Source organism: Leptosomus discolor, chromosome 2 (assembly GCF_034619465.1).
Source record: "Leptosomus discolor isolate bLepDis1 chromosome 2, bLepDis1.hap2, whole genome shotgun sequence".
In the NCBI taxonomy this organism is placed as follows: domain Eukaryota; kingdom Metazoa; phylum Chordata; class Aves; order Leptosomiformes; family Leptosomidae; genus Leptosomus; species Leptosomus discolor.
This window is the reverse complement of record NC_141392.1, coordinates 4,995,655-5,019,606: the sequence shown is the minus strand read 5'-3', so window position 1 is coordinate 5,019,606 and position 23,952 is coordinate 4,995,655. Positions and strand designations below refer to the sequence as shown.

The 23,952-nt window shown below is 47.4% G+C and overlaps 1 protein-coding gene across 2 annotated transcripts in view; it reads left to right on the top strand.

Moving 5' to 3' along the window:
- The window catches only part of LOC104347283 (uncharacterized), a 58,974-nt gene that overhangs the window by 5,770 nt on the left and 29,252 nt on the right, over positions 1 to 23,952 (top strand). For both annotated transcript variants that reach the window (XM_086460559.1, XM_009952260.2), the window contains exons 2-3: positions 12,552 to 12,627; positions 13,893 to 14,383. In XM_086460559.1, the coding sequence (XP_086316685.1) occupies positions 12,552 to 12,627; positions 13,893 to 14,383 (567 nt within the window). The remainder of the gene's footprint in view (positions 1 to 12,551; positions 12,628 to 13,892; positions 14,384 to 23,952) is intronic.

Sequence of the window (23,952 nt, the reverse complement as noted above, 5' to 3'; positions counted from 1 at the left end):
AAGTGTTGCTGGGATGCCTCAGCATGGGAACTGGGGGCTATATTCCCTTTTCAGTGGGAAGTACGCTCCCACCCACAGCATAGGCAGTGCCGACCCCTCCTACCCCCACACATTTATCTGTAGCCCCCGTTTCTCCTGTTCAGTGGGATTCAGGTTGCTGGGTGACCCGACCCTTCCTAGCAACCAGCATCCCAGGTATGTGTGCGCTCAGGGCTGTTTGCTGCTGCCACCGCTGTCCTACGTGGCTGTGGGCAGAGCCTGTTTGTCCTCTCGCCACTGTTGACCAGCAGAGTCAGCCAGCTAAGCTGTTTTTGAATAGGCACCAGCACCACCCACAACTGCTCAGCGTGAACACCCGGGCAAGGATTTAGAGAAAAGCCAATTAGTTGTGACCTTTATCTGCACAGAAAGCATTCCTTGTGCAGTATGAACTCTGCTGTGACCCAGGCCTAAAAGTCGATGTAAAGGACATATGGCCCAGTGTGACCTATGCAGAGCTGTCTCCGTACCAATCTGGGCACAGGCCTGCCCAAGCTGTGGGGACATGGCACACAGGTGACGCACAGCTCAAGGAAGGTTTCTTCTGCAACAGCATGGTCACTTCTTGGGGGTGGACAGCCCAGGCTGCCTCTGGGCATTTCTCCCTTCTCTTGCTATGTTCTTCTTGCTTGTCATACCCATTATAACCTCCTTCCTGCTGTGGGCTGGCCTCCATGTGTACCTCAGTACCTACATGCTGAATTGTTCAGTTGTTGTAGGACAGGCATTCTGAGGCTGGGGCATCTCGGGAGCTGGCTGAGGCAGAGAGAGTGGATCTCATGTGGTGAGAGTCTCTCTTCCTCCTCTGTAATTTCTGCAGCACACCAAGTGCTCGGCCAGGTGAACTTCTGCTGTTCTGTCTTTGAGACAGCCCTACAGAATGGGAATGCTACAATCGAGTACCCTTGTGTGGGTACATCATCTGAAGAGCTCATGTGGTTGCCTCTCTAGTCCAGCCTTGGTGGCTTCATGGAGGGTGAAATACTGTGGACACTTATGAAAACTTCCTGGATGTAAGAAAGTATCTTGTTTGGAAGATTTGCACCAAAGCTGCCACATAGCTGCATGTGCAAGAAGGCAAATCCTGGGCCTTCCTCGTTGTTCTGGGTTAGCATGGCAGAGTGTCATCTGGGGGTGTCAGGAGCTAAAAGCCCAAAGAAGGTTCTGTGAGTGAATATCAGCTTTGCAAGCAGCTGATGTGGACCAGTCTTTGTTTCCAGCCCTTTCCTCCCCCGGCACTCTTAGCCATCCGGCCTCTCTGTAGAAGTAAAGTCCTGCTGCAGAGCCCCTTCAGCTTGCCAAGGCTTGAGCTGTGGTGCTGGGAACAGAGGTCGATGCCTGTGCCCCACTGGCATGCACCTTCTAAATGAGTGTTGTCAGCGAAGAGATGTGGTGGAACCTGGGGAGGTGTCCCTCAGGCGTGGTAGGCTGTGAGACTATGGACCACCTTCCTCAAATGAGCTGCCATCGTATGGGACTGGCCTGAGTGGCTTGGTTGGTGGTTGTATCCAGCAAACACATCTGAGAAGCCCTTTAAAGCTTTGCCAGGGATCACCTCCAAACCCTTGCTCCAGCATCAGCCTATATGAGAAGACCTAAGAGTTCAGGGCTAGAAACACCTTCTGAGGAAGAGGAAACCAGTGCCTGAGCCTGGGTGTCCTGAGGAGGTTTTTATTAGTCACATCTCCCATTTCAGGGATGGGTTGACCTGAGGTTTGTTGCCTGACTGCAAGGTAGGTGGTCCTTATCTGAATTTAGATTTATGAAAGGAGAGAAGATGCTTGGATAAAGTACTCCTAAATACCTCAATATTTGTTAAATCCACAATGAGAGTAGGCAGCCCTTGGTTTCTGACATTTCTGGGACAGACTATTGATTGGTCTTGGATCGCTGATTAATTGATTTGACTGGGCTACAAACCTGGTTTTGAGCCACTGATTTCAAGGAGATCATGGAATTCAAGTTGTGGGTGGCGTAAAGATCGTATCCCCTCGTGCTCATTTTGTTCAGAAATCTGTCTCCTCTTACTCCTTCCTAATGGGGTCACGTTGTTTCCATGATGCAGGCTATATTTTAACTGATGTCCTTTCTTCTTGGCATCAGAGGCCACAATCTGCCAAGCTCTATATGGGCATAAGATGAGAAAAAAATGTCCTTTGGTTGGATGGGGAATTTCCCGTCTTAAGGAAAGGTGCCAGACAGGCAGCTAGATCCTCCAGTTTGCTGAGAGTGTGTCTGGATGTAAGCTGGAAAAATATAAAATAATCCTTCCATATCCTGTCACCCAGTTATTACACACAAAGCCAAGTGGTTGTTCCAGACAGTTGTCTGCAGCCAGACTGTTTTTGTGGGGGGGGTTTCTTTTTTTTTTCCTTATTTTTTTTCTTTATTCTGAGGAGTTGGTTATTCCAAAGAAATGAAAGTTCTTTGGCCAAAGGCTAATTAACAGGAGAGAACACTGGTATTTGGTGTAGAGCATGTGAAGTGAAATAATTTAGTCTTAAAAAAATCAGCAGCTTCCACGTATATATTTTTGTTCATAGAAAACCCTTTATTCTGGCTTGGACAGAACCAGTCATTCTTGGGAAACCTCTCTGGTATTTTGCAGAGGGCTGCAGTGCAATGCAACTTTCCCCCTGTCTTGCTCCTGAAATGGTATGTGGGGGTGCTAATTTAGTATGTGGTGCTTGGGCACTGGCTCAGAAGCTATCTGTGGGGAGTGTGGCGAGTTGAATCTGCAAGAACCCTGTCAGGTTTTGTTCTGTGCATCCCCTTGTGTCATGATATTGCAAGTAAATGCATGGACTGTGTGGCCTGCTTCCACGAACGGGGCTTAAGAGCACCCATCTGTGTTAGACCTGCAGTCTGTTTCCTCTTTCTGTCCTGTCTCCTGCAGACGCCAGAGGTGGGCACTTAGGGGAGACTGTAAGAACAGCACTTATTTTGGTCCTGGGACTTCTTGAGACAGAAATGCTGTGCATTTAGTAGCCCAGTGGACTTTTAACCTAAACCTGTCTACCTCCCCCACCAAATCTATGTAGGGTCGTTGCATCCAGAACATCCTGTGGCAAAGTTTCACACCTTAACTGTGTGTTGCTGAAGGGTCACCTGTGGTTTGTTTAGAACCTGCCTCTTACTAATTTAATTTTGTGCTTACTACCTCATATATTGGAGGAGAGAGGAAACATTCAAATTCTGTCTTTCTGCCACTCGTCTCTAGCCCATCTCTCCACGTGCAGGGTGAAAAGACCACCCCTTTGGCCAGATTCTCCCAATTAGGAACCGCTTGGAATCCCACAATGCCTACTGGGAAAGGTTTTGGTGCAGAGAGCACCGTTACAAGGTCCCAACTCTTACTTTAGAGCTGCCTGACCAGAGGGATCAAAGATCTAGTCTTGAAGGATTATCCTGTGTTACTGGCTTGCTCCATGATAAAACACGAGAGGCTTGGTGTAAATCCATAGAGATGAAACAGCTCGCATCTGTGTGCACTCAGAAGGGTTAATGTGGGATTTTTAGAGGAGGAGAAGCCTGAAATGTCTCATGTGCTCCAAATGCGTTTTCCAGCCTGACTGTAAGGCATTGTTCCTTGTGTTTGCAAATCTGGCTAATGTAGTTCTTCATGGCTGAGCAGAGGTGAGTGTTGAGTGAGGTCTCCCAACGCCAGCAGCTTCTCAGCTAAAGAAGTATCTCAGGGCCGTGGCAGTTGCCCTCTCTGGGCCTTTTGAGGAGGGGATGGGAAAACTGCCACCAGACGTGTTGTTTATGCCAGCTGCTGTCAGCTGTGCCTCCCTGGTGGAGGGGACCCATGCGATGCTGGGGAGTTGCTGTAAACTGTCAGAGAAGCTGGCCTGTGCAAAAGGACCTCTTCTCATCACAGCAATACAATAACAGAGCTAGGCCAGTGGGAATGGGGGGTGAGTCTAGAGGGTCATATATAAATCCCTGTGGCCAAAGCAGGAATGGTTGGTGCTGGTGTGAGCAGCCATCTCCCATCCTCCCCTCTCTCAGGACTTGCATTACAGATGAGATGGGTTATGCGTGTAGGTGCCTCTCCAGTTCTAGGTGTCCCTTGTACCATCATCCCCTTATGTCTGAGAGGGTTGTCAGCCTGTGATAAATAGTGCTGCTTTTAATCTGACTGTGTTTGGAGCCGAGGTTCAGCAGCAAATGGGCTGTAAATTACAGATGGAGCTAAGTCACTGTATCTTAATGCAGTGGATGAGGCCCCCTGTAATGACTGTCTTTAATCCTTCAGGCTCCTTCTCGTCTTTCTGGACTGCTGTGCTTTGTGGTGTCAACATTGCTGAATAATACTGCTGCTGCAGGGTGCAGAGCCAGGGGAATGCCAGGGCTCCATGCTGGGAGCTGTCAGAGGAGTTGACCTCCTTTGCAAAGGGATCAACTGCTTTGTAGGTTGCTGCTTCTTTCTGATCGGTGCTTCCCAACACTTTACCACTGTTTTCTTTGCATAATTCCCTTCTGAACTACGTATGTAAAATCCTTTCTCCCAGTATAGGATGAGAAAGCTAACAGGTGAATGCTAGTCTTCCAAGAGAATCCTTGAAACTTGGATATGAATTAGCCATAACTCTGTCACATCAGTAAAGCCATGAGTAGAGTAACAGAGCTGGTGGGAAACTTACTGTAAGGGTCTATTGCATCCAGGTGGCTGCTGGCTGAGGCCAGGCTGCACCTGATATTTGTGCTGAGCAGAAACTGAGTGGTGGGAGGAGAGGAGGGGATTTGCTGGAGACTTACTGGGAAGTGGCACATCTGTAAGCTTTACTTGCAGGTAGAAGTGGAGTTGGTTGGGTGTATGGTTTCTGTCACCATAGTGAGAGCTATAAACATTAACGAGCCTCTTAAGCTGACAACATAGGGATAGTCTGAGAATTTTGTGAAAATTCTTACTACAGAAAATACAGTACATATCACAGCACGGGCCTGCAGCATTCCCCTGGCTCCTGTACTGCAGAAGCAGTCTTGTTTTGTAACACATTGTGGTCTGGGAGGGCAAGGAGGAAACTGGAGGATTAAAGGCTCTACTTCAGTGGCAGCATGTTTGTTACCAGACTCCATCCACCTGCTGAGTGAGGGCTGTAATGACTTTGTTCTATCTGTAATTTCTAACATTGTAACCTGTGAAATTGTGGCCCCAAACATGACTGCAGCTATGTTTATACAAAAAGATTTTGGTTCTCGTAGTGGCTTTAAGGATAAATAAACCGAATGGTGAGTTCTCAGATTTGGAGTATTTTGGGTGCTAAGGACCAGAGTCTGAGTGTTTGCCTAAGAGGCTTTTTAAAGTCTCATTTTTCAGTTTCTAGTGTTCTTTTTGTGTCTTCTGTTGTCATGCAAGTTTGATGGCTGGTGGGAGGAGTGTATGCACATATGTGGGTGCCTATACCATTGGTCTATGCTGGGTAGAGCTGGGTCTGTTGTAGTCGCCTTGCAAGTGCTGCCTTTTGGAGGTTTATCTTGAATGGAATTTAAAAGGATGGTCTTGGTTTTGCTCTTCTAACAGTATTTGCCCAGAGCTTTTGAGAACAGACCCATGGTGGATAGCAGTCTCAGCTGTAGGCATCGGCTGCGTTCAGTTCCCTGCGATCGGAGAACATCTGATGTTTGCTTTTTGTGGTGACTGTGGAGTTCACGTGCTCATGCACCGTGGGCTCACTGGTGTTGTATGCCATACTTCTCTGGAACAATGGTGAAGCATCAGGACTTGGTGGAGGTTTTTTTTATTGTGAAAGCCCCTCGTGTGTTTATCTTTAATCTTTCCCTGCAAAAATCAGCTTAGCCCTGGGGAGAGCAGGGGGGAGATTTAGAAAAGGAGGTTTGATGCAGACTGCTGCAAGAGAGCTGTCGTGGGGCAGATGAGAGTGTGCAGTGAGTCCAGCTGAGCTCTCTGGGTTTGGCCTGCACTGTATTTTGACCAGTCTTTGTGCCCCTTTCCAGCGCTGAAGCCAGCCCCACTGCGCTTGTCTCTGCGTAGAGTCCTCTGATTCACTCCACTTGCACGTGAGGAACCCCAAGGCTAGGGCAGCGCCCTGTCATTTCTGTAGTTCTAGCCAGGTTTGGCCACAGCTGTAACTTCATTCCAGGAGCTGTAGACAGTAGATAAACACAATCTCACCACGCAAACAGTATGCTTAAAGCACAAGTATTAATTTATTCGTGGAATTACAAAAGGGTGAGGGAGAGGATTTGAAACAGTAAGAGGACCACACATGTACCTCCTTGCACCCACCCACCACTCGTATCCTCACTGTTCTGTGTAAGCCTAGCGCTTTCCTTTCAAGATCTAGGTAACGCAACATAAGCCCATGCTTCTGGAAATCAGGTTCAGCCATTGTTCCTCAGAACAGAAGCTCAGTTTCTATGTTCTCTGGTTAATGACTCCCACCACTTGCAGCCTGAGAGCTGCCAGTCACCATGTTTGCCTGTGTCTGTAAAGTAAGCATTCAACAAAAACATCATCTGTATTGTTAAAACATTGTGGATGCTGCTGCCTACAGTGACTCTCCTTCCCTCAAACCTGTGAAACCACCGACGGTTAAGTAGACTCTAGGCCCATGCAGAAGGTGATGTGTCTGATAAAATGTGCAGCATTCCCACAAAAGTAGGAACTTTGCTGTCTTTGGCATGGGGCAGGCCTGGAAAACGAGAGCCTTGAGGAGTGCTGTGTCCCACTGGCCCATCACTGCTTTCACTGGCTCAGCCAGACCGCTGCGCTGTCAAGCAGGACAATGTTCAAGGGTTATGAACCCTGGGTTTGAATTGTAGCCATTTGCAAGGGAATGGGGAAAGGAGTTTGAAGGCAGAGCTATTACGAAAATTAAAAAGGAAAAATAATAATAACAATGGGGAAAAAAAGACTTTAGAAAGCTTTTGCTGTACTATTCTGGCTGGAAATTTAGCTGTTGAAGGACGCCAGCTGTAAAACCCAGTCTGGGCAGTCATATCTTGCATGTGGATGTTTGAAGACTGAACTGAATTTAATCTCCAGCTCTGCTTTTCTTGAGGCGAGAGCAAGCATTACAGCCTGTTTCACTAGCATAAATAGTCTCTGTAATGCTGAATATCTCTAAAATAAATTTTAAAGAAGAACTTGGGAGAGGAGTTAGATGTTGATTTGAAGGTCTGTTTGACTCATTCCTTCCTTCCTTCCTCATGCTGTTCCACAGCTCAAAACTGGCTTTCAGTGTCTCATCTCCCTTGTTTTCCCACTCTCTCTAATTTCTCATAACTGGGAGGATGGCACTTCCCTCGTTCAAGATCAGGCAGTGTCCCATGGCAACTGCAGCAATTGTTGACCTGGAAAAATAACATTGGGGAAATTCAGTAAGATGTTTTTACTAAAGCCAAGCTGTTGGGAGGGAGGAGAGCCAGCAGCGGAGCCCTGTGCTGTAGGATGCCCATGCCTCTAGCAGCTGCCTGTAGGCAGTGTAGCAGGGAGAAGGTAAGTGAGCACTCGTTTCACTTCTGCAATCTGAAGTCTGAAGAAATGGATATCGGTTCCCCACAGCAGAGATGTCAGCAGTCACTGGTGAGCTCATCATCCCTTTCTACTTCTGTGCCAAGAAGCAGTGAGTGAGACCAACTCGGCAAAGTCTCTTTCCGTGGCACTTGGAAGGGGCTTTACTTAGTTGCAGAGATTCCCTGGGGTGCCAGGGCTCAAGCGAATGAGCCTGTGTCGCAAACAGCCTTACGTGGGGCAGCACAGCAGCACTGGTCTCTGCTGGGGAAGCCTGGAGGTAAACTCCCTCCCTCCGGAGGGGGAGATGGGGAATGGTGCCCTCCAGCCTGTGTGCATTCTTGGTTCATGCTGGGAACATGGGGGGTGGGGGTGGTTGCCTGTGGTCAATTGTATCTTTGTCTTACCTGCTGTGCATGCACTTACCCTCCCCTGCACCAAACCACCCCGTTGGTGTTTTAGGGTTTTTTAGGACAATACAGCTGCTAAGTGAAGCCTGTTGAGAGATTTGTTCTGCCTTAGAAGTGAGATTCCCTTCTCTTTGGTAATCATCTCCCAGATGATTCTTAATGTAATTACTTTTGATCATATGATAGCAGTTAATTTCTCTTCTGTAAGGGAAACCAAGAAGAACTCCACTTTGACAGGGTGGGGTGTTTTTATTGTCTGATGTGTTTCAGGACTTTAGACTCTAAGGGTGATGGAATGCTTTAGGACCTGGGCAGTTCTGGCTGCAGCGAGTTATTACACAGTTGACAAGCAGCAGTGTGATGAGAAAGACAAAGATTTTTCTCTGTCTCTAGCTTTTTCTTATATCTACTAGTTTGTCTTTCATGTTAAATCTCCCTCAAAGATACAAGCTTTGCACTCAGTTTTCCTTAAATACCATCTGCTTATTCTACACAAACCCGTCCTTCCTTACTGGAGATTGATGCAAAATCAAATGTAGGGGGAAGTTTGTCCGTGTTTCCATCTGGCACAGTAGGAGTCCTTAGCCTGACAGACGGCGTGCCTGGTGCTGGAGGACCCAGGTGTAAGACTGAGATCCCCGTCAACATCAACAGGAGGCTGCTGGCTGGGAACTTCAGAGCTGGTGCATTTCCTGAAGAAAGACTGGAGGGTGAATGGATGCCCATCCTTGGTTTTCTGGCTTGTTTTGTGCCATGGCTTGTAAACATGGACACATCTATGTGACTTGGAGACTTTCTTCTCTTTAATTTCACACATTAAGGTACAGAGTGTACTGGGCACAGTCCTGGGCAGCCTGTTCTAGTTGACCCGGCTTGAGCCGGGCCTTGGACTAGCTGATGCCAAGAGGTATTTATCCTCCATTCTAAGCCGTTCTGTGATTTGTGTGCTGTGAATGAAGCCGTGATCTAGTGGGATCTTTGACAGGGAGATCAAGTTTTCTGCTATAGCAGTGCCACAGTTCTGAATTTGTGAGGAAAACAAGGCTGTGCTGCCTTGGATGAAAGTAAATCTGTGGCTAATATGAGACAGGGACTGTGCAATGGAGGCTGGAGGCCTGAACACAATATGGCTGTGTTTAGTGGAATGCTTTTGAAGAGAGGAAAGTGTTACTGCTAAAGTCTGGGAAGAGTCAAGGGAGAGCGCATTTATCTCCAACTAGTCAAAGCATTAGTCTTTGATTCCCTATATCTTTATAGTTTCTGGGAATTCTTGTTATCCATACAGACAGACAATCGCTTTTTTGATCTTCCGTTAATCTTTGCTTGTGCGGTGTATTATGGCAAGAGGTTTCATGTGTAAACTTTCAACTCTGCAGGACTGATGGTTAGTCTGCTGTGAACGATGTTTCTCTGTTAGGGAACAGGGGAGCGAGGGTCTCGTATGTAGGAGCTTGGGAGACTTCAGTTCCCACAACCAGGATATAATTTCTGGAAGGATTTACAGCGAATGTAAAACAGAGAAGGTAACAGTACTAAAATAGAAGGCCTTACTGAATGACGAATGGGAGGAAAATGATGATGTCTCTGAAAAATGTGAAGACCAAGCAGGAGAGTATTTGCATGTGTGTAACCCACGCAAAATCAGAGATGAGAGGACTTCTGAAAGACAGGGCAGGTCATGGGATAACAGAGGCAATGTGATTTCTGGGTCTTATCTGTTTACTTCATCCATGCACAACATGAACACTTACTGGATTTTATGGCTTTTTTTATGGTTAACCTGTGATACATATGATGAAAATATTCTGATTTCTGAGGGTATTGTCTAGAACAAGGGTATAATGACAGCAGTGGGAATAATGGAAGAAGCCAAGTCTGAATGTCGAGAGAAATGTGCTACTGGTATGATGTTCTTCGAAAATAAAAGGTGGGTGTGAGGAAGTGTGGCTTATTAGGTATCTCTTATTGCCTTGATTCTGAAAAGCACCTGATCTGTTGCTCGTAAAAACTGTAGCCTGTTAAAGAACACGTGCTTGTTTTTCCATGGCTGTCATCAGCAGGATGATTAGCAAGACTGTGGGAGCCCCTTTTTTCCTTGAAGCCTTTTATATTGTCCTACTGCTTTAATTCTTTGGGATATACTATGGGACAAAATCCACAGACTCAGTATCTTGTTTGAAAGCGATTTCTCTCGCAGGTGTTCTGAACAAAGCCTCTGGAGAAGTGTTTGAGGCAACTCACAGGGCATTAGTCCTGGGCTGCCTGTGGGACTGGGGAGGACTTAGCAGAGGAGACTTACCCGTATGAGACTAGGGGCTAGCAAGATTGCACTTGTACAGGGAGGAGTGAATATTTTGGAAGCCCAAGACTGGTAGACACAAAGACCATCAAAATGTCAATCATTGACTGAAATCCAGCTCCTATTTTAAGCATCTCAAGCCAATGACATTGGGCAGTAGCTCTTTGACCTGCATGTGCTAGGTGTCATTGCCTCTTTTTTGGAAGCAGCTCTATGCCGTGTATTGACATTTACATGGTACAAAAGCTGGACCTGATAGATTTCCCACGCAGAGCTGTTAAACTTCCCTGAAAACCCTGCCGTGCCCAAATGAAAGGTTTTTATGTGGGAATGAGCCACAGACTAAGGTCAGTACCTCTTGAGTTAGAATTGGAGCCTTAGCTTTTGTAACGAAGACAGGGCTGCTGTCTGTCTGTACAGCAGCCAGCACAATGGCACCTCAGTGTCAGCTGTCCCCTCTGTGAACTACCATGGCACAAACAAGGTATTATACCTGTTCTGCGGACAACTAGAAGTCTGTTAATTTGGCAGTGTTCCTCAGTGCCAGCTGCCTTTATTAAATGATGCATGTGTGTGAATATGTACAAGAAATTTGTAGTTGTGGTGGGAAAAACAACCCCCTGTGTTTACTTCAAGAATATCAGCGATGGAGATCAATCTGTGCCATTTTCCCAGGTCATCATTTGACAGTTGGGAATGTAGTTTAAAGACTAGCAAGGAAGGATTCTGATTTCTTAAAGGGCAATGTAAATAAGAAAGGCAAAATGTAGCTTGAAAAAAGGTGGCACCAGGCTTTTCAGGGAACAAAACCCCCAAACACAATCCTGGAGAATGGTTACAAAATAGGTGTGTTGACTTAATAGCTGTCGAATTCGGTGTCAGTCAGAATTTCTCTGCTGTTCCTATTTCTGTGCATCAGCTGTATGTCTTTCATAGGCATCTAGTTCAAGGGTAGTTGCTCTTTTGGGTCTCAGACTGAAACACTCCCAAGGATGTTTCCCTAGGAATGGGGGTGGAGGTGAGATGGGTCCATATCAGTGTAATGGTTGCATGCTGCCTCACCTAGAAAAGTCAAGCACAGCACATCAGACGCTTTTTGAAATGGAAACACAGCATGTCACCTTTTGAAACCTATTGCCACTGGATTCTGTGGTGGGCAAGTAGCTTGTGAGACTTGGCTAAGAATGATGGAATGTTTGTTTTTATTTGGAATAAAAAGATGTAAGGAATAACAAAACTCATCTTGCAGTTATTTTATTCCAGAGCTGTCTCGTATAAAGTTTTATTTTGAAGTATTGAGTTTTCCTTTGGCTCATTTGGTTTTGGCCATTGACAGAGACACATACTGAGCTGCATAGCTCGGAGGTTTGATGTTGTAACTTCAAGGTATGCTCTATGCAGCAGAACGAAAGTCACTTTAGGAACAAGGTAGGTAAGCTTTCCTTTATGTGGGAAACTCAGTAGTAGCAGGATCTATCTGACCTACAAAAGCTTGGTTTCAGATCTCTCAACCCTTCTCAAGAGGCTGCTACCAAGTTTGTGCAGTGTTAGAAGATGTTTTGAGTAAGTGGGTGTTTGGGTATACAGCGAGTGGTTTGGTGAAGTCCATTGGCTGACACAGAGCAAATGTTCCTGAAAATTCCTGATAGACAAATGCGTGAATTGTCATTGCTTTTGGAGCATTGAAGGATGTTCAGGGGTACTGTAAGATTCTGTGCTGGTGGGGACAGCATAATGGTTGTTTGCGTTTCTGTGAAATCCTGTTTCTTTTATTTCTATTACATTCTTCAGAGCTGTCCTGCAGGAAAGTGAGATAAGTCTGTTCTTTGTGGCTTGTGTGTGTGCCTTCAAGGGGGAAGTGTGGGTACATACGGAGGATGGCTGAAGTTACCATGCCACTTCCACTTGTGGGTGCCTTGCAAGGTGACAGTGCTGTTGACAGGATGTGTCTTTATTTTGGCGGTGGGTTTTGGAGATTCCGTTGTCCACGTGATGTGGATGTGGTAGGCCATGATGGTTGTAAGCTGTGTGTCTGGGGAGCTAAGGGCAGGGTATGTTTGTTGTGCTTGGGGAAAGCGTTGGCGGTGCAGTAAGGTGGAAATAGCGGTAGGGTGTGTGTTTTGTGTTGCTGCAAGTGAGAGGATACCATGGGAGTTTGAGGTTGGGAGATGAGGGTGTGTGTAGAGGGAGGTGCTGTGGCTGGGGGTGTGTGGTTAGATGGGGTGGACGCCTGCAGCATCTGAGAGGGGGAAAGGGTGGGGGAAGTGACTGGGCAGCGGTTCAGTGTTCACGATGAAGCCTTTTCTTTCTCCTTGACCCCTAGATCTCCTACCCCCCAAGTGATGAGGACAGCGATGACTCTGAGGGAGAGAACCAGGAACTTGCTCAGATCGACAGAGGTAAACGGATGAGACAGGAGAGTCCTGGGGTTCTACAGCTGAAGTCCATTTTGCTTTTCACTTGTGTTCTTGGAAGTGCCTCCTTCCCTGTCTCCAGTGTACCACAACCAGATGCATTAAATCAGTCACCTTGAAGTCTTTGGGACCTCGCAGGGAGAAGCTGGTATTGCCAATCACTGCAGTTTCTTTGCACTTTTCTTACCAGAGGTGGACATTGTCAACTATATGTTAAGGCCCCAGTGCTGCAGACATGGGGCAGAGAAGGTCTCCAGTTGGACCAGCAGCAGAGCTAGGACTAAAAATTTGTTCTATCCCGTGCTTGTGCACCTGAGTCAGCTTTGTTCTAGGTTTCCTCTTCCTTGCCATTCTGAGTTTTTCACCTTCTCTTTCCTCATTCCCCTGGACTCATTGGCTGATTAGCTTGCTGCCTTCCTCCTGTGCTGTTGGTATTGGGCAGCCCTATTCTTGACTCGAGTTGAGGCTCTTTGATAGAGGAGAGACAGGTGCTCTGCTGTTGTTTTGGGACCTGGTATGAAGCAGCTTAGAGCTGCAGGTGAAGTCTGTAGTAAATGCATCTGTTGAGCTATGCTAAGTCTCTGCTAGTAGTGCATGCTCTGTTTTATTGTTGTTTAGCCAAATTCAAGTGGATTCTTATGCAAAGGTAGAAGTAGTTAAATTCCTGACCCACAGGAAAAATTCAAATCCCTGCTCCATGTGATTAACACAGAAAGAACTCAGCCGAACAGGTAAAGTGCACCCAGCTTATGGCTGAAGGTGTGCGCTCTTGTATGACAAGCCTCGTAATAAGAACTTTTACCTCCAGAAACCAGTTCTCTATTGTTTGAGCCACAGATGTGCTGCTTAGAATAATGTTACTTGCCTCATCTACCCTGAGAACTGGTCACTAGAACATCATGTTTTTAGCTAGAGGCAAGTGCCTAACGCCACATTTGTATGATCACGTCTTCTCGACGTTCAGGGGATGAGGCGGGTGGCAGGTCCATGTTCTTCCTCTGCAACTGGACTTCCAGGTGACTGTTTGTGAGGGGATGTCTAGGAGTCTGATCTAAATAAAGGCCTGGAAACTTCCAAAGGGAAGCATTCAGCCAGGGGCTGTTTCTTCTGGGGAAGAAAAGGTGGGAAAACAGCTCAGAAGTTTACTTGGGAGGAGATAAAATAAGAACAGGTCAGGACAAAACAAGCCCGGTTGTTTAGGGTGTGGGACATACCTGCTTTGCCACTCCTCTATCTTCTTCTCCCACCAGAGAGAAGACGGAATTGTACCTTGACCCCTCTGGCCACCAACCAGCTCCAGAACCAGGAGAACCAATGCTGCAAGGTTCGGGCCCTTTTCCATGCCAGCCTTGACCGCCACAGCTCGGAAGAGGAGCTGGAGCGCATCAACCGAGAGTTTGCGGCCGAGAAGCGCAAGTGGTCCCAGGTCAGCAGGCTTGCCTGCTGCAGCGACAGCAACAACACCTCCTCCAGCGACGAAGAAGTGAAGAACTTGTGCACGATGTCCTTCCGGCCTGTGGCCGAGCAGGCTGATGGCCTGCATGCCAGCCCGAGCCCCGTGCTGTTCAGTGCCTCCCCTCCCAAGAGACTCCAGCCCCTGGTGCGGAGCCCAGCCTCCAGACCTTTAATCTTCACAAGCGTTGGGGCGGGCCTTGAGCAAGTCATGCCTTGTAAGAGACATCGACAAGGATACGGGGATAAGGTCAGCAGGCCCAGCCTTGACCTGGAAAAAATGCAGCAGGTAAGGCAGAACTTCGTTTGGGGAAAGCAGCATCACTTGAGAGAAGGTGCTGTAAGCACAGATGGAAAAGGATTGTTGAGGCAGGGTTTGGTGAATTCGTAGGGTGGTTTCTTGTGGTCATCTCTTCAGGGGCATAACTGGTACTTCTGCTGCCTGTCTGGGGTAAACTAGGCCTAAGGGTTGATACCTTTCTTGGGAGGCAAAGCTGCTGCTACTTGGGTGGCTCTTGCTGCAGTTGGGCTGTTCTCTTGCTACCTCCATTAGGTTCGCAGCACCCATCCTGTCTGGTTCATTGCATGGCACAGGAGCAAAATCGCTGGAATTCGCTTTCGTCACGTTAGCCCTGCTGCCGTGATCTGACTCATACCGTACCATTTACTCCAAAATAATTTAACTGCTTATGGGCATATAAATACCTTTGTGATGAAAGGGGTTGTAGGCTTGATGACAATAGGTGTTTCCGCACTTGTTGACCTCCTTGGGCCCAGGTTTCTTTATGCCTCCTAGGAGTTTTACAGCAGTGTAAAACTGTGGTTTTTACCTTCTTAACACTTTACAAACTGTTTACAGTTTGCTCTAGATGTAGTTACTCTTGATTTTGCAGGACTTTTTTAGGGGCCTGGGGTTGAGATGCATAAATGCTAGGAGTTTGCCTCATCACTACAGAGGCTGGGAAGTGGGACGTGCCTGGTACTGGTGGGGTGGGCTGCCCTGCACAGTGCCCATCTGGTGCCTCTCTTTCAGAAGGTGTTGCTGTAGAGTTACCATTTCAGTTTGCTCTTCATTATTTGTTTTTCTTGCACTGGTGTAGTGTCAGTTTGAAAGAGTATCTGCAGACATCTGCTGACCCTGGTAAATTGCATGAAGTTAAAGGCAATTATTTTCAGTTCTGAATTTCCTCTCATTAGGGAAGAATTTCACTGCCGTTGGTGGGATGTACTAGTTTTAACCTCACTAACGCCACCTCCTTTAAGCCTACAAAATAGACCCACTAACAGAAAGGACTATGTATGTATTTTCCAAGATCTATTAAAAACGAGACACCCCCCCCATTTCCCCATTACATTGCTGCTTGTTCTCAGTCCTGCTGGCAGCATACATCCCATGAATACATAATGCAGAGACTTGTGGTTTCAGTACAGTTTTCCTCACCCCCTCTTCACCCTTCTAGCCAAGTTTCTGCTCACAGAACATTCAAAAGGCCCAGTCTTGCATTTCACATCACCCAAATCTTCTACTGATACTGACAGACTTTAATTAGTCTCACATCCTAATGAGAGGAGAAGAAAGCTGGTGAGGCTGTGCCCAGCCTTCCTTTTTTCAGAGTGCATGTGAGTAAATAAAAAAAAAAATGTTCCTTTTTAGCCTGGGTGCTTCCTCTGGTTTGGATCTCAGGCATAGTGTCTACCTGCTCTGCCTTAAATTCCTTTCTGTAGCATGTTTGGGAGTGTGTTGCTGAAGGTTAGGGGCTAATTTAAATAAGATATCCAAACTGTTGTGTTTTTTCTGGGAAAGCTTGTGAGAACAATTTGTCTCCTGGTCCGTCTGCTCTCTACACTTCTGGATTAATTGTGGCGAAGATTTTTGCAAAAGAAGTTGAAATCCAGAGTGGAGGTGGGGGGGGTGTTTTTAAAATAACACTTTTACTGTAGATGCCATTAACACTTCTGGGTTTAGAATCCCTGTTACCAAGAAAGGATATTCAGCTAATGGGTTTAATTTTAAAGGTGTGTTTTTTTGTGGCGTGGGGGAGGAACCTGCAAAGTGAGATGCAGCCTGAATATTCTAAGTGTTTGGTCACTTGTATTTTTATAGTTTTAATTGGTTAATTTTCAACAAGTAACATCCTGAAGCTCTATGATGACTTTTTGCTTGCTACCTGTACTGGTTTCTGCTACAGAAGTTATGACAGAAATAACGATGGTGTTGTAGATTCAGTCTTCTACTGACACTCGGATTCCCATCAGCTTAGCTAAAATCAGCAATCTCATTTCTCATGACAGTGATCTGAAATCTGTTTTATTTTGAGTTCTCCCGCAAAATCCTTGTATGAAGCTGAGCAAGCCTCATTCAGTAACTCCATTTCTCACCTGTAAAATGGGACCAGGGTGTTTGGTCTGTTTTCATTCTCCAACAAAAATGACTCTTAATCGCCTGGGCAGCACTTGGCATCATGTGGGTTTTTTTAATCAGGTCAACAATGCAAATGAGGAATGATAATACTAAACTGGCTGCTCTAAGGTTTCATCTGGGCTCTGAACATCAAGCTATACTTGCATTGCAATTCTTATCCTTACTATCATGTGCTTGCCCATGAGAATACAGCTGAAAAGCTCGATCAGATGGAAGCTTTCTTGAGCAGCAGATGTGTCTTTCACTCTTGTCCCTGAGCCTTACTTCCCATTCCTGCAGCTCTATGGAGCTGACAGATGACAAAGTATCAGGCAAGATTAATTTGTGCTGGAAGCAAATGTGTTCTGAGACAAGGCGACACTTTTGGGTGCATGATGTGGTGTGGGTTACTGAATGGCAGATGAAGGCATGCCGAGTGCTTTGCCTTTGCATCAAATCCTGTTTATGTTGGGTGGTGATGGAAAATTGGTCTGGAGAGTTGTGGTGTGGAGCAGCTTGGTGTTGGGATGCTTAAGCTGTTCTTAGGGTTGAACAGACAAGGCACCTCTTTGTAGGAAGGCCATGGATCAGTGGCATGTGGTGTCCAAATGTCTTCCTGTGTTCCAGTGATTTGGTGCCTTTTGGTAAGGAAGGCAAGCAAGTTTGGGAGAGATAAGTGGGTTTGGAGCAATCTGAATGCTTTTAAGAGGCTGGGGAACTGCTGTGCTTCTACCTCCATGGCTTGTGGATAAATGGAAATCTCCACCATCTGGGCCTTTCAGTTCAGCCTCCCTCAGCAGGAAAGGCTGCACAGGAGCAGGTTTAAGAAGTCCCATTCTGGTTAGGTGCCAGACCATGGCTTTCTAGCTTCACAGGGCAGTGTGATTCTGCTCTTCTGTGCCCCAACCATGAGTTTGGACAGTCAGTGGGTGTATTTCCCATGCTGGCTGGTCAGCTGGCCACCCAGCCTCTTCCCTATTGAGGCCGAGCGAGGGCAATTCAATGCACGCTTTTCTTCACTCCTCCAAAGGACTAGAAAATTAGCTCAGAAGACTTCTTCCTTTCTTTCCCCTAATTGGGCAGAAATATCCTGGCTCGTGCAGACACCCACGTTGCTGCAGTGAATGCCCTCTCCCAGCCACCTCTTGATCATGGTCCTTGGACAGCAACGTCATGACGTACAGGCCCTGCTGCCAGACACTTGCTGTTTAATGAAGGCTGTGCATGTCCTAGAAAGTGGGGCTGCTGCCACCCTGTTAACTTTAGCAGGTCTGGCTTTTTTGGCAGTGGTGAGAGCACGAGGTCAGGGAGCGCAGGGACATCCTGTGATGGCTCGAGGTGAAGGCCACCAGGGGATGCAAGGGTCAGCTGAGGTGTAAGGAAGTCCAGGGTGTCACAAAGGCTCCTTGGAGCTGTTGAGCTCATTCCTAGAGGATAAGACTAATTGGTCTTGGCACATTGTGTAAACAGAGGAAGTAAAGGGTCCATCCTCTTGTGCTGTTCAGTGGGGCTGCCTGGACCTCCTTTGATATCTGCTTTGAGCAGCTTGAGAGAGTGTGGCATTTGCAGGGAGAGAGATCATAAGAGATCCCTCTTGGAGGAGAGCAACTTTGGGTTGGCATGATGAGCAATCCAAATTGTCCTCATTTATGTGTGGGTTAAGTGGCTGGTAGGGAAATTGTCGTTTTTAAGATACAAGGCAGAGAGTTTGGGTACATGGGTATATTTCCAGTTACGCTGCGAAGTCACTACATAGTTCTGAGCAAGTTGTGAAACGTTTCTGCCGTGGTTTCCCTCACCCATATATGAGTAGATAATATAAATACTGTTGTCTTATGGAGGCGTAGTGCATTATTTAAAATGCTTTGAGGTGCTACAATGAGAAAGGCCGGCACAGAAGAGAAAAACACCTCCTGTGCTAACATTTGGATTTCTCACTGCAGACACTGCACTCTCTTGGTGGGTGAGTAGTTTCAGTGCACAGCAGGTGAGTGGAACTTCATCTTGGCTTGACACTGAAAGTGGCCTGGGTACAGTGTGAGCCCTAGAGCTGGGCTTAGCTGTGTTATATCAAGCCCGATGGTCCTTCTGGTGAATTTGAATACTGGCAGTTTGGCTGGACTGGGCGTGGTAAGGCGATCAGCACTGAAAGCTTTCTTTGGAACAATACTGGTTGCACAGAGGTTGCAGGACAGCATTAGCCACATGTGACCAGGGACCAGTGTGTGACCCCTGGTACGCTGGGGTCTGGGCTTTGGGCTGCTAATGGCTCCAGGCTGAGATTTCCATACCCTTAGCGCAGGTGGGCTTTGCCCTTGCCTGTCTCCAGAACTTGACAAATAGCTTCCAGATAGAGAATGTGTGAGCTTGTGAGTCCTTTTCACCTCTTGGCTTCCCATTTGAATCCAGGCTTTGTCAGTTCCTGAAAATTGTTATCATCTGTTTGCCTGCCTGAGCTTGCCTCTGTGGTGAGGGGGTGCCAGAAAACCCACTGCTGGTGCTGGTGGTAGCTTCATCATTGTCTCTGTCCTGGGCCTAGCTCTGCAGAGTGACTGAGCGGAGTTCAGGGGCTTGTGCTGAGCATAATAGCTTATCCCATTTCCTAAGGGGCCCAGTGCCAGAGCTTGTCTCTCACTGCTGTGCCAACTTGGACCATAGAAGTTCTTTGTCCCTGGGTGCAGGAGAGTGCTTGTTGAAGCGATATATAATAAGGAAACTGTTGCAAAAATCGTTTTGCGCCATTGTAAAATGAGAAATCCTGCTTCTATTAACCTCCTGCAAATTTGCTTTTATTTTTCACCCCCAGAAATATTCTTCAGCAGCTGCCTCTCCAGCACAGAAGACCCTGTCTACCTCGCCCCTGCCAGCATTTGGCAGTGAAGTAGCCAGCAAAACAAATGCTATGCCTGGCTGCTGTCAGGCAATCCTAGCATGAGAAAGTTTGGGGCTGAAAATGCCTGATTAGATTGCCCAGTTTGCTTCCCCACAAGCATGTAGCTCTGTGGCAGGAAGCTCTGGGACTCTAGGCATATACCACATGAGTGGACAATAGGGCATGGTAGAGGTGTCTCATTCTTTGTGCCTTTGGAGGAGCTGAGGAGATGTTCTCTTCTGGTTTGATGTCTGTTACAAAGACTCTTTGGCTCTTGTGCTGTGACAGTGGTGCAGAGAGAGAGGGAGGGGAGGAAGGTGCTATCTGGGAGGTAGAGAGAGAGACTCAATACTGAGGGAAGGCATGAAGACCCCCACCCTGCCCCCAGGAGGCAATTGTGACTCTGCCAGGCAGCAGATCTCTCTGTCCCTGAAGTGTTCCCTGGATGGTTGTCTAATCCATGCAAAAACATGCTGTAATGGCAGTGCCTGGGTGGTGCTGGGGCTGGATGAATTGGAGCATGAGAGCAGTAACTTGCTCTAGCTGCTTCCTAGAAAGGTTAATGATTTCCTCCTCTTCCCTGAAGGAGACAAGTGAGTTGACTATGTCTTCACTTCAGTGTCAGTAAGGCTCACCTGTTGCCATGGTGCCAGCTTGTAAATGCCAAGGGCAAGGCAGGTAGGATAACCTAGTCCTATTCCGAAGCTTTCAGCATCAATCAGCATGACAGAGGTTAGAGCTGAATGGTTGAGATTGGAAGGGATCTCTGAAGGTCATCTTGTCCAATCTCTCTGCTCAAGGAGGATCACCTGGAGCCAGTTGCCTAGGACTGTGTCCAGACAGCTTTTGAGTATCTCCAAGGATGGAGACTCTGCAGCCTCCCTGGGCAGCTTGTGCCAGTGCCTAGTAACCCTCACAGTAAAAGTGTTTCCTGATGTTCAGAGGGAACAGCCACCTCAGTTCCAGTTTGTGCCCATTGCCCCTGGTCCTGGCACTGGGCACCACTGAAAGGCACCAGGCTCTGTCCTCCCTTCAGATACTTGTATGCAATAAGGTCTCCCTGAGCCTTCCCTTCTCCAGACTGAACAGTACCAGCTCTCTCAGTCTCTCCTCATAGGAGAGATGCTCCAGTCCCTTAATCATCTTTGTGACCCTCTGTTGGACTTTCTCCAGTACCTCCATGCTGCTCTTGTACTGGGAACCCCAGTACAGAATTGGACACTCTAGGTGTGGCCTCACCAGTGCAGAGCGGAAGGATCAACCAGCTGGCAACGTTCCTCCTAATGCAGCCAAGGATACCATTCACCTTTGCAGCAAAGGCACGTTGATGGCTTATGTTCAATCTGATGTCCACCAGGACCCCTGGATCTTTTTCTGCAAAGCCGCTTTCCAGCTGAGTTGCCCCCAGCATATACTTGTGCTTGGGGTTGTTCCTCCTCGGGTGCAGGACTTTGTACTTCCCCTTGTTGAACTTCGCGTGGTTCTTGTCAGCCCATTTCTCCAGCCTCTTGAGGTCTCTCTGGATGGTAGCACAACCCTCTGGTGTATCAGCTGCTCCTCCCAGATTTGTCATCAGTAAAGTTGCTGAGGGTACTCTATGCCCCATCATCCAGATGATTAATGAAGATGTTGAACAGGACGAGATCCAATATTGACCCCTGGGGTACATCACTAATTCCTGGCCTCCAATTAGACTTTGTGCCATTGATCACAACCTCCTGAGCTTGACCATTCACCCAGTTTTCAGTTCCCCTCGCTGTCTGCTCATCCAGCCTGTACATCAACAGATATACGAGGATCTATGTTCTCTGTACATTGCTGAAATAAAGAATCAATTTCTGTGCAAGTTTGCTCCAATTCTGTCCTGCCCCGTGATATCTGTTGATACTATGGCCACCTTTCAGGTGTGCTGCCAGCCGACTTTTGTTCTGATCATGTGTCTCTCCTTGGACCTCTTCCACCAGTGTGTCAGCCCCGGTGCAGACTGTGGTGGCTTGTCCATTCCTAGGGCCGAACACATCTGCTCTTCTCCCTTGATCCCTTCCTTGTTTTGCCTGAGTGCATTTTTGGTCTGGTTTTGTAATGCACACAAAGGGGCAACAGTTTGAGGGAGATGGACAAATGAGCCACTATGAGTGTTTCTGTCTGGAAATATTGATCTTCTTTTTTCCCCCCCCCCCTCTGGGTATCTGGCTATGAGACTTTGCCTTTTTTTTTTTCCTGGGAGCTTGCATGTTGGTGAATATAGCTATTTGGACTACCATGGGACCTAAGTACCATCTGGGCTATCTCCAAGTGTGAGCCAGTAGCTGGAACATCTGCTGAAACATCTGAAACCTGGTTCCTTGAGGTGCTGCTTTGAATCATGAGAGTGGGGATTAGGTTGGTCAGGGTGACTTGGAGTGCACCAGAAAGCTTGGTCAAGGAAAAGGAAGATGAAGGAAGGAAACTAGATGTGGCTGAAGTTTGGGAGAGTGTGTTGAATGCAAGAGAGATCTGTGGGATAGGAAAGGGAAGAGGAGGGTAAGAAATTGGTGGAGACAAGAGCTGGAGAGAGTAATTTTGTTGTGTTAAGATTCCCAAAGGGACGATAATAGCACCTGGCACCAGTGGTGGTAAATTATGAGCCTGAGGTTAAAGCCAATGGCTTATCATTTAGATTGGCAGGCTTGCTGGCCACCTTCCCAAGCCTGCTGTCTTTTTTTTTTTTTTTTTTCCCCTCTAAGCTCTAAAGCCTGGTAAGAAGGTATTAGACTAAAGCTGATTCTTTGGCTGCAGACCAGAGAGAGGAGATCAAATGGGCATATGGGCACCACTGGCATGTGTCCTTGGGATGTGACTTAGGGGGAAGTCCTGAGTGATGCTAGTGACACTGTGTGAGGCTTGAACTCTTGGTGTGACTCTGAGGGGTAAGAAGGTCTGGAGGGAGCAAATTTGGGGGCGGGAAAAAAAGGTGTTCCCACCTGAAAGTGGCTGCCAGAATCTCTGCATGTGAATGTCGAAGGTTGGGGTCTTGACCTCTAGTGTTTTTCTCTAAGCACCACCGAGAACAATTCCTACTGAGCCAGTAGAAGGAAAAGCTCGGTCTCATATCTGCTAGCAGTGGTTTATGGTGGGCTGCCAGCAGGCCACAAGAAAGTCACTCAGCAAAACCTAGCGATCCTAACTGCAGCCACAACACAACTGGTTAAAATGGGATTTGAGGTGGGGTGGATGGCAGTCAGAGTGTGTGCTGGGTGGGATGCCCAGGGGTGGCCGTCCTGCCGCATAGCCCTCTTCTGCCTCTTGCCTGTTGGCTGTTGCAGGTCCTCTTTGAAGAAGGTTTTCCGAAGGGTGTTTTGTTTCTTGTTTTGACACGGTACAGCGCAGAAGGATAACGCTGGCACGTTCTCTTTTCCACTCTCTGAATTCAGCCCAAGTAGCCTCGGGGGCCTGGCAGGTTAAGAAGTTTTGCTGCAACCTCTTTGTACTTTCCAGCAAGACCAGTTGGGAGATGTTGCTTGGAAGTGAAGGACCTTCTCTACAGCGCTGTCCTCTGGAATAGCGCCGGATTGTCCTCACCTCCCCCAGCCTTGGTGTGTCTGGACTAGAAAGGCTGCCTGGGTTGGGTCCCAAAGTGGCTGTTGAGTTGGCCAGATACCTCTCCCTTCCCACTCCCCCCTCAGCATGTGGCTCATTGTGATACAAATATCTCATTGTTGCCTGCAGAGAAAAGGAGTTTGCAGACGGCTTCACCATATGCTGTCACTGCCCATGTTGTATTTTGTCTGTGGATGAATGGATCTTTCTTCAGGCGTGATAAGTTACATCTTTTGCTTATGGTAGCAACCTCTGAAAAGGAGAAAGCCTTGCAGTTTATTTCTTTGGAGGATCAGTGAGGTGAGCTTGAGGAGACTGGAAAGGGTAAATGGCTGTTTAGAGCCAAGCTGATTATTCCTCACGTAGTCCAGAGAGCATCGGGATGGTGGTGGCAGTTTTCTGCCTGTTTTTCTGATGTTGTATAGATTAGGAAACTGAAATGAGCAGAAGAGCTAGGTTAGGCTGTTGCTTTTGTTCCTACCCTACCACCACCACTAAGCATTGAATTCCCAGCTTAAGCACTTACACAAGTGACCGGTCTCTTAGAAGTCAGCACCCACAAGATAACAAGGGCTGCCACTGCCTAAAAGTCAGATGGTAGGAGGCTTGTTCAAAACACACCACAGAAGCAATGGGAGCAAGGAATGGAAAGCAAGAGCTTGTTTTTCCCTTTACTTCCCACTGACTGGGCACTGCTTAGCCCCATATCTCTGACGCGGGACACCTCCTGCGTCCAGCACGGCTTGGCACGGGTGTCTGAGAGGTGACACAGGTGTGCTTTGCACCCTGCAGTCTCCCCGTGGGGCACTGCCGAGGAGGGAGATGGTAGTGTGGGTTTGGAAACAGCAGAAACAGGGCGGTCATGTGATGGTGCAGTTTAGCTATTAATACCGGGGGTTTGTGCTCCAGTTTGGCCACTGCCGACTGGAAGCATTGTCCTGGAGCATGTCGGAGGCTTGGAATCACAGCAGCCATTATTGTTCAAAAGGCAGAAGCTGGCTGAGCT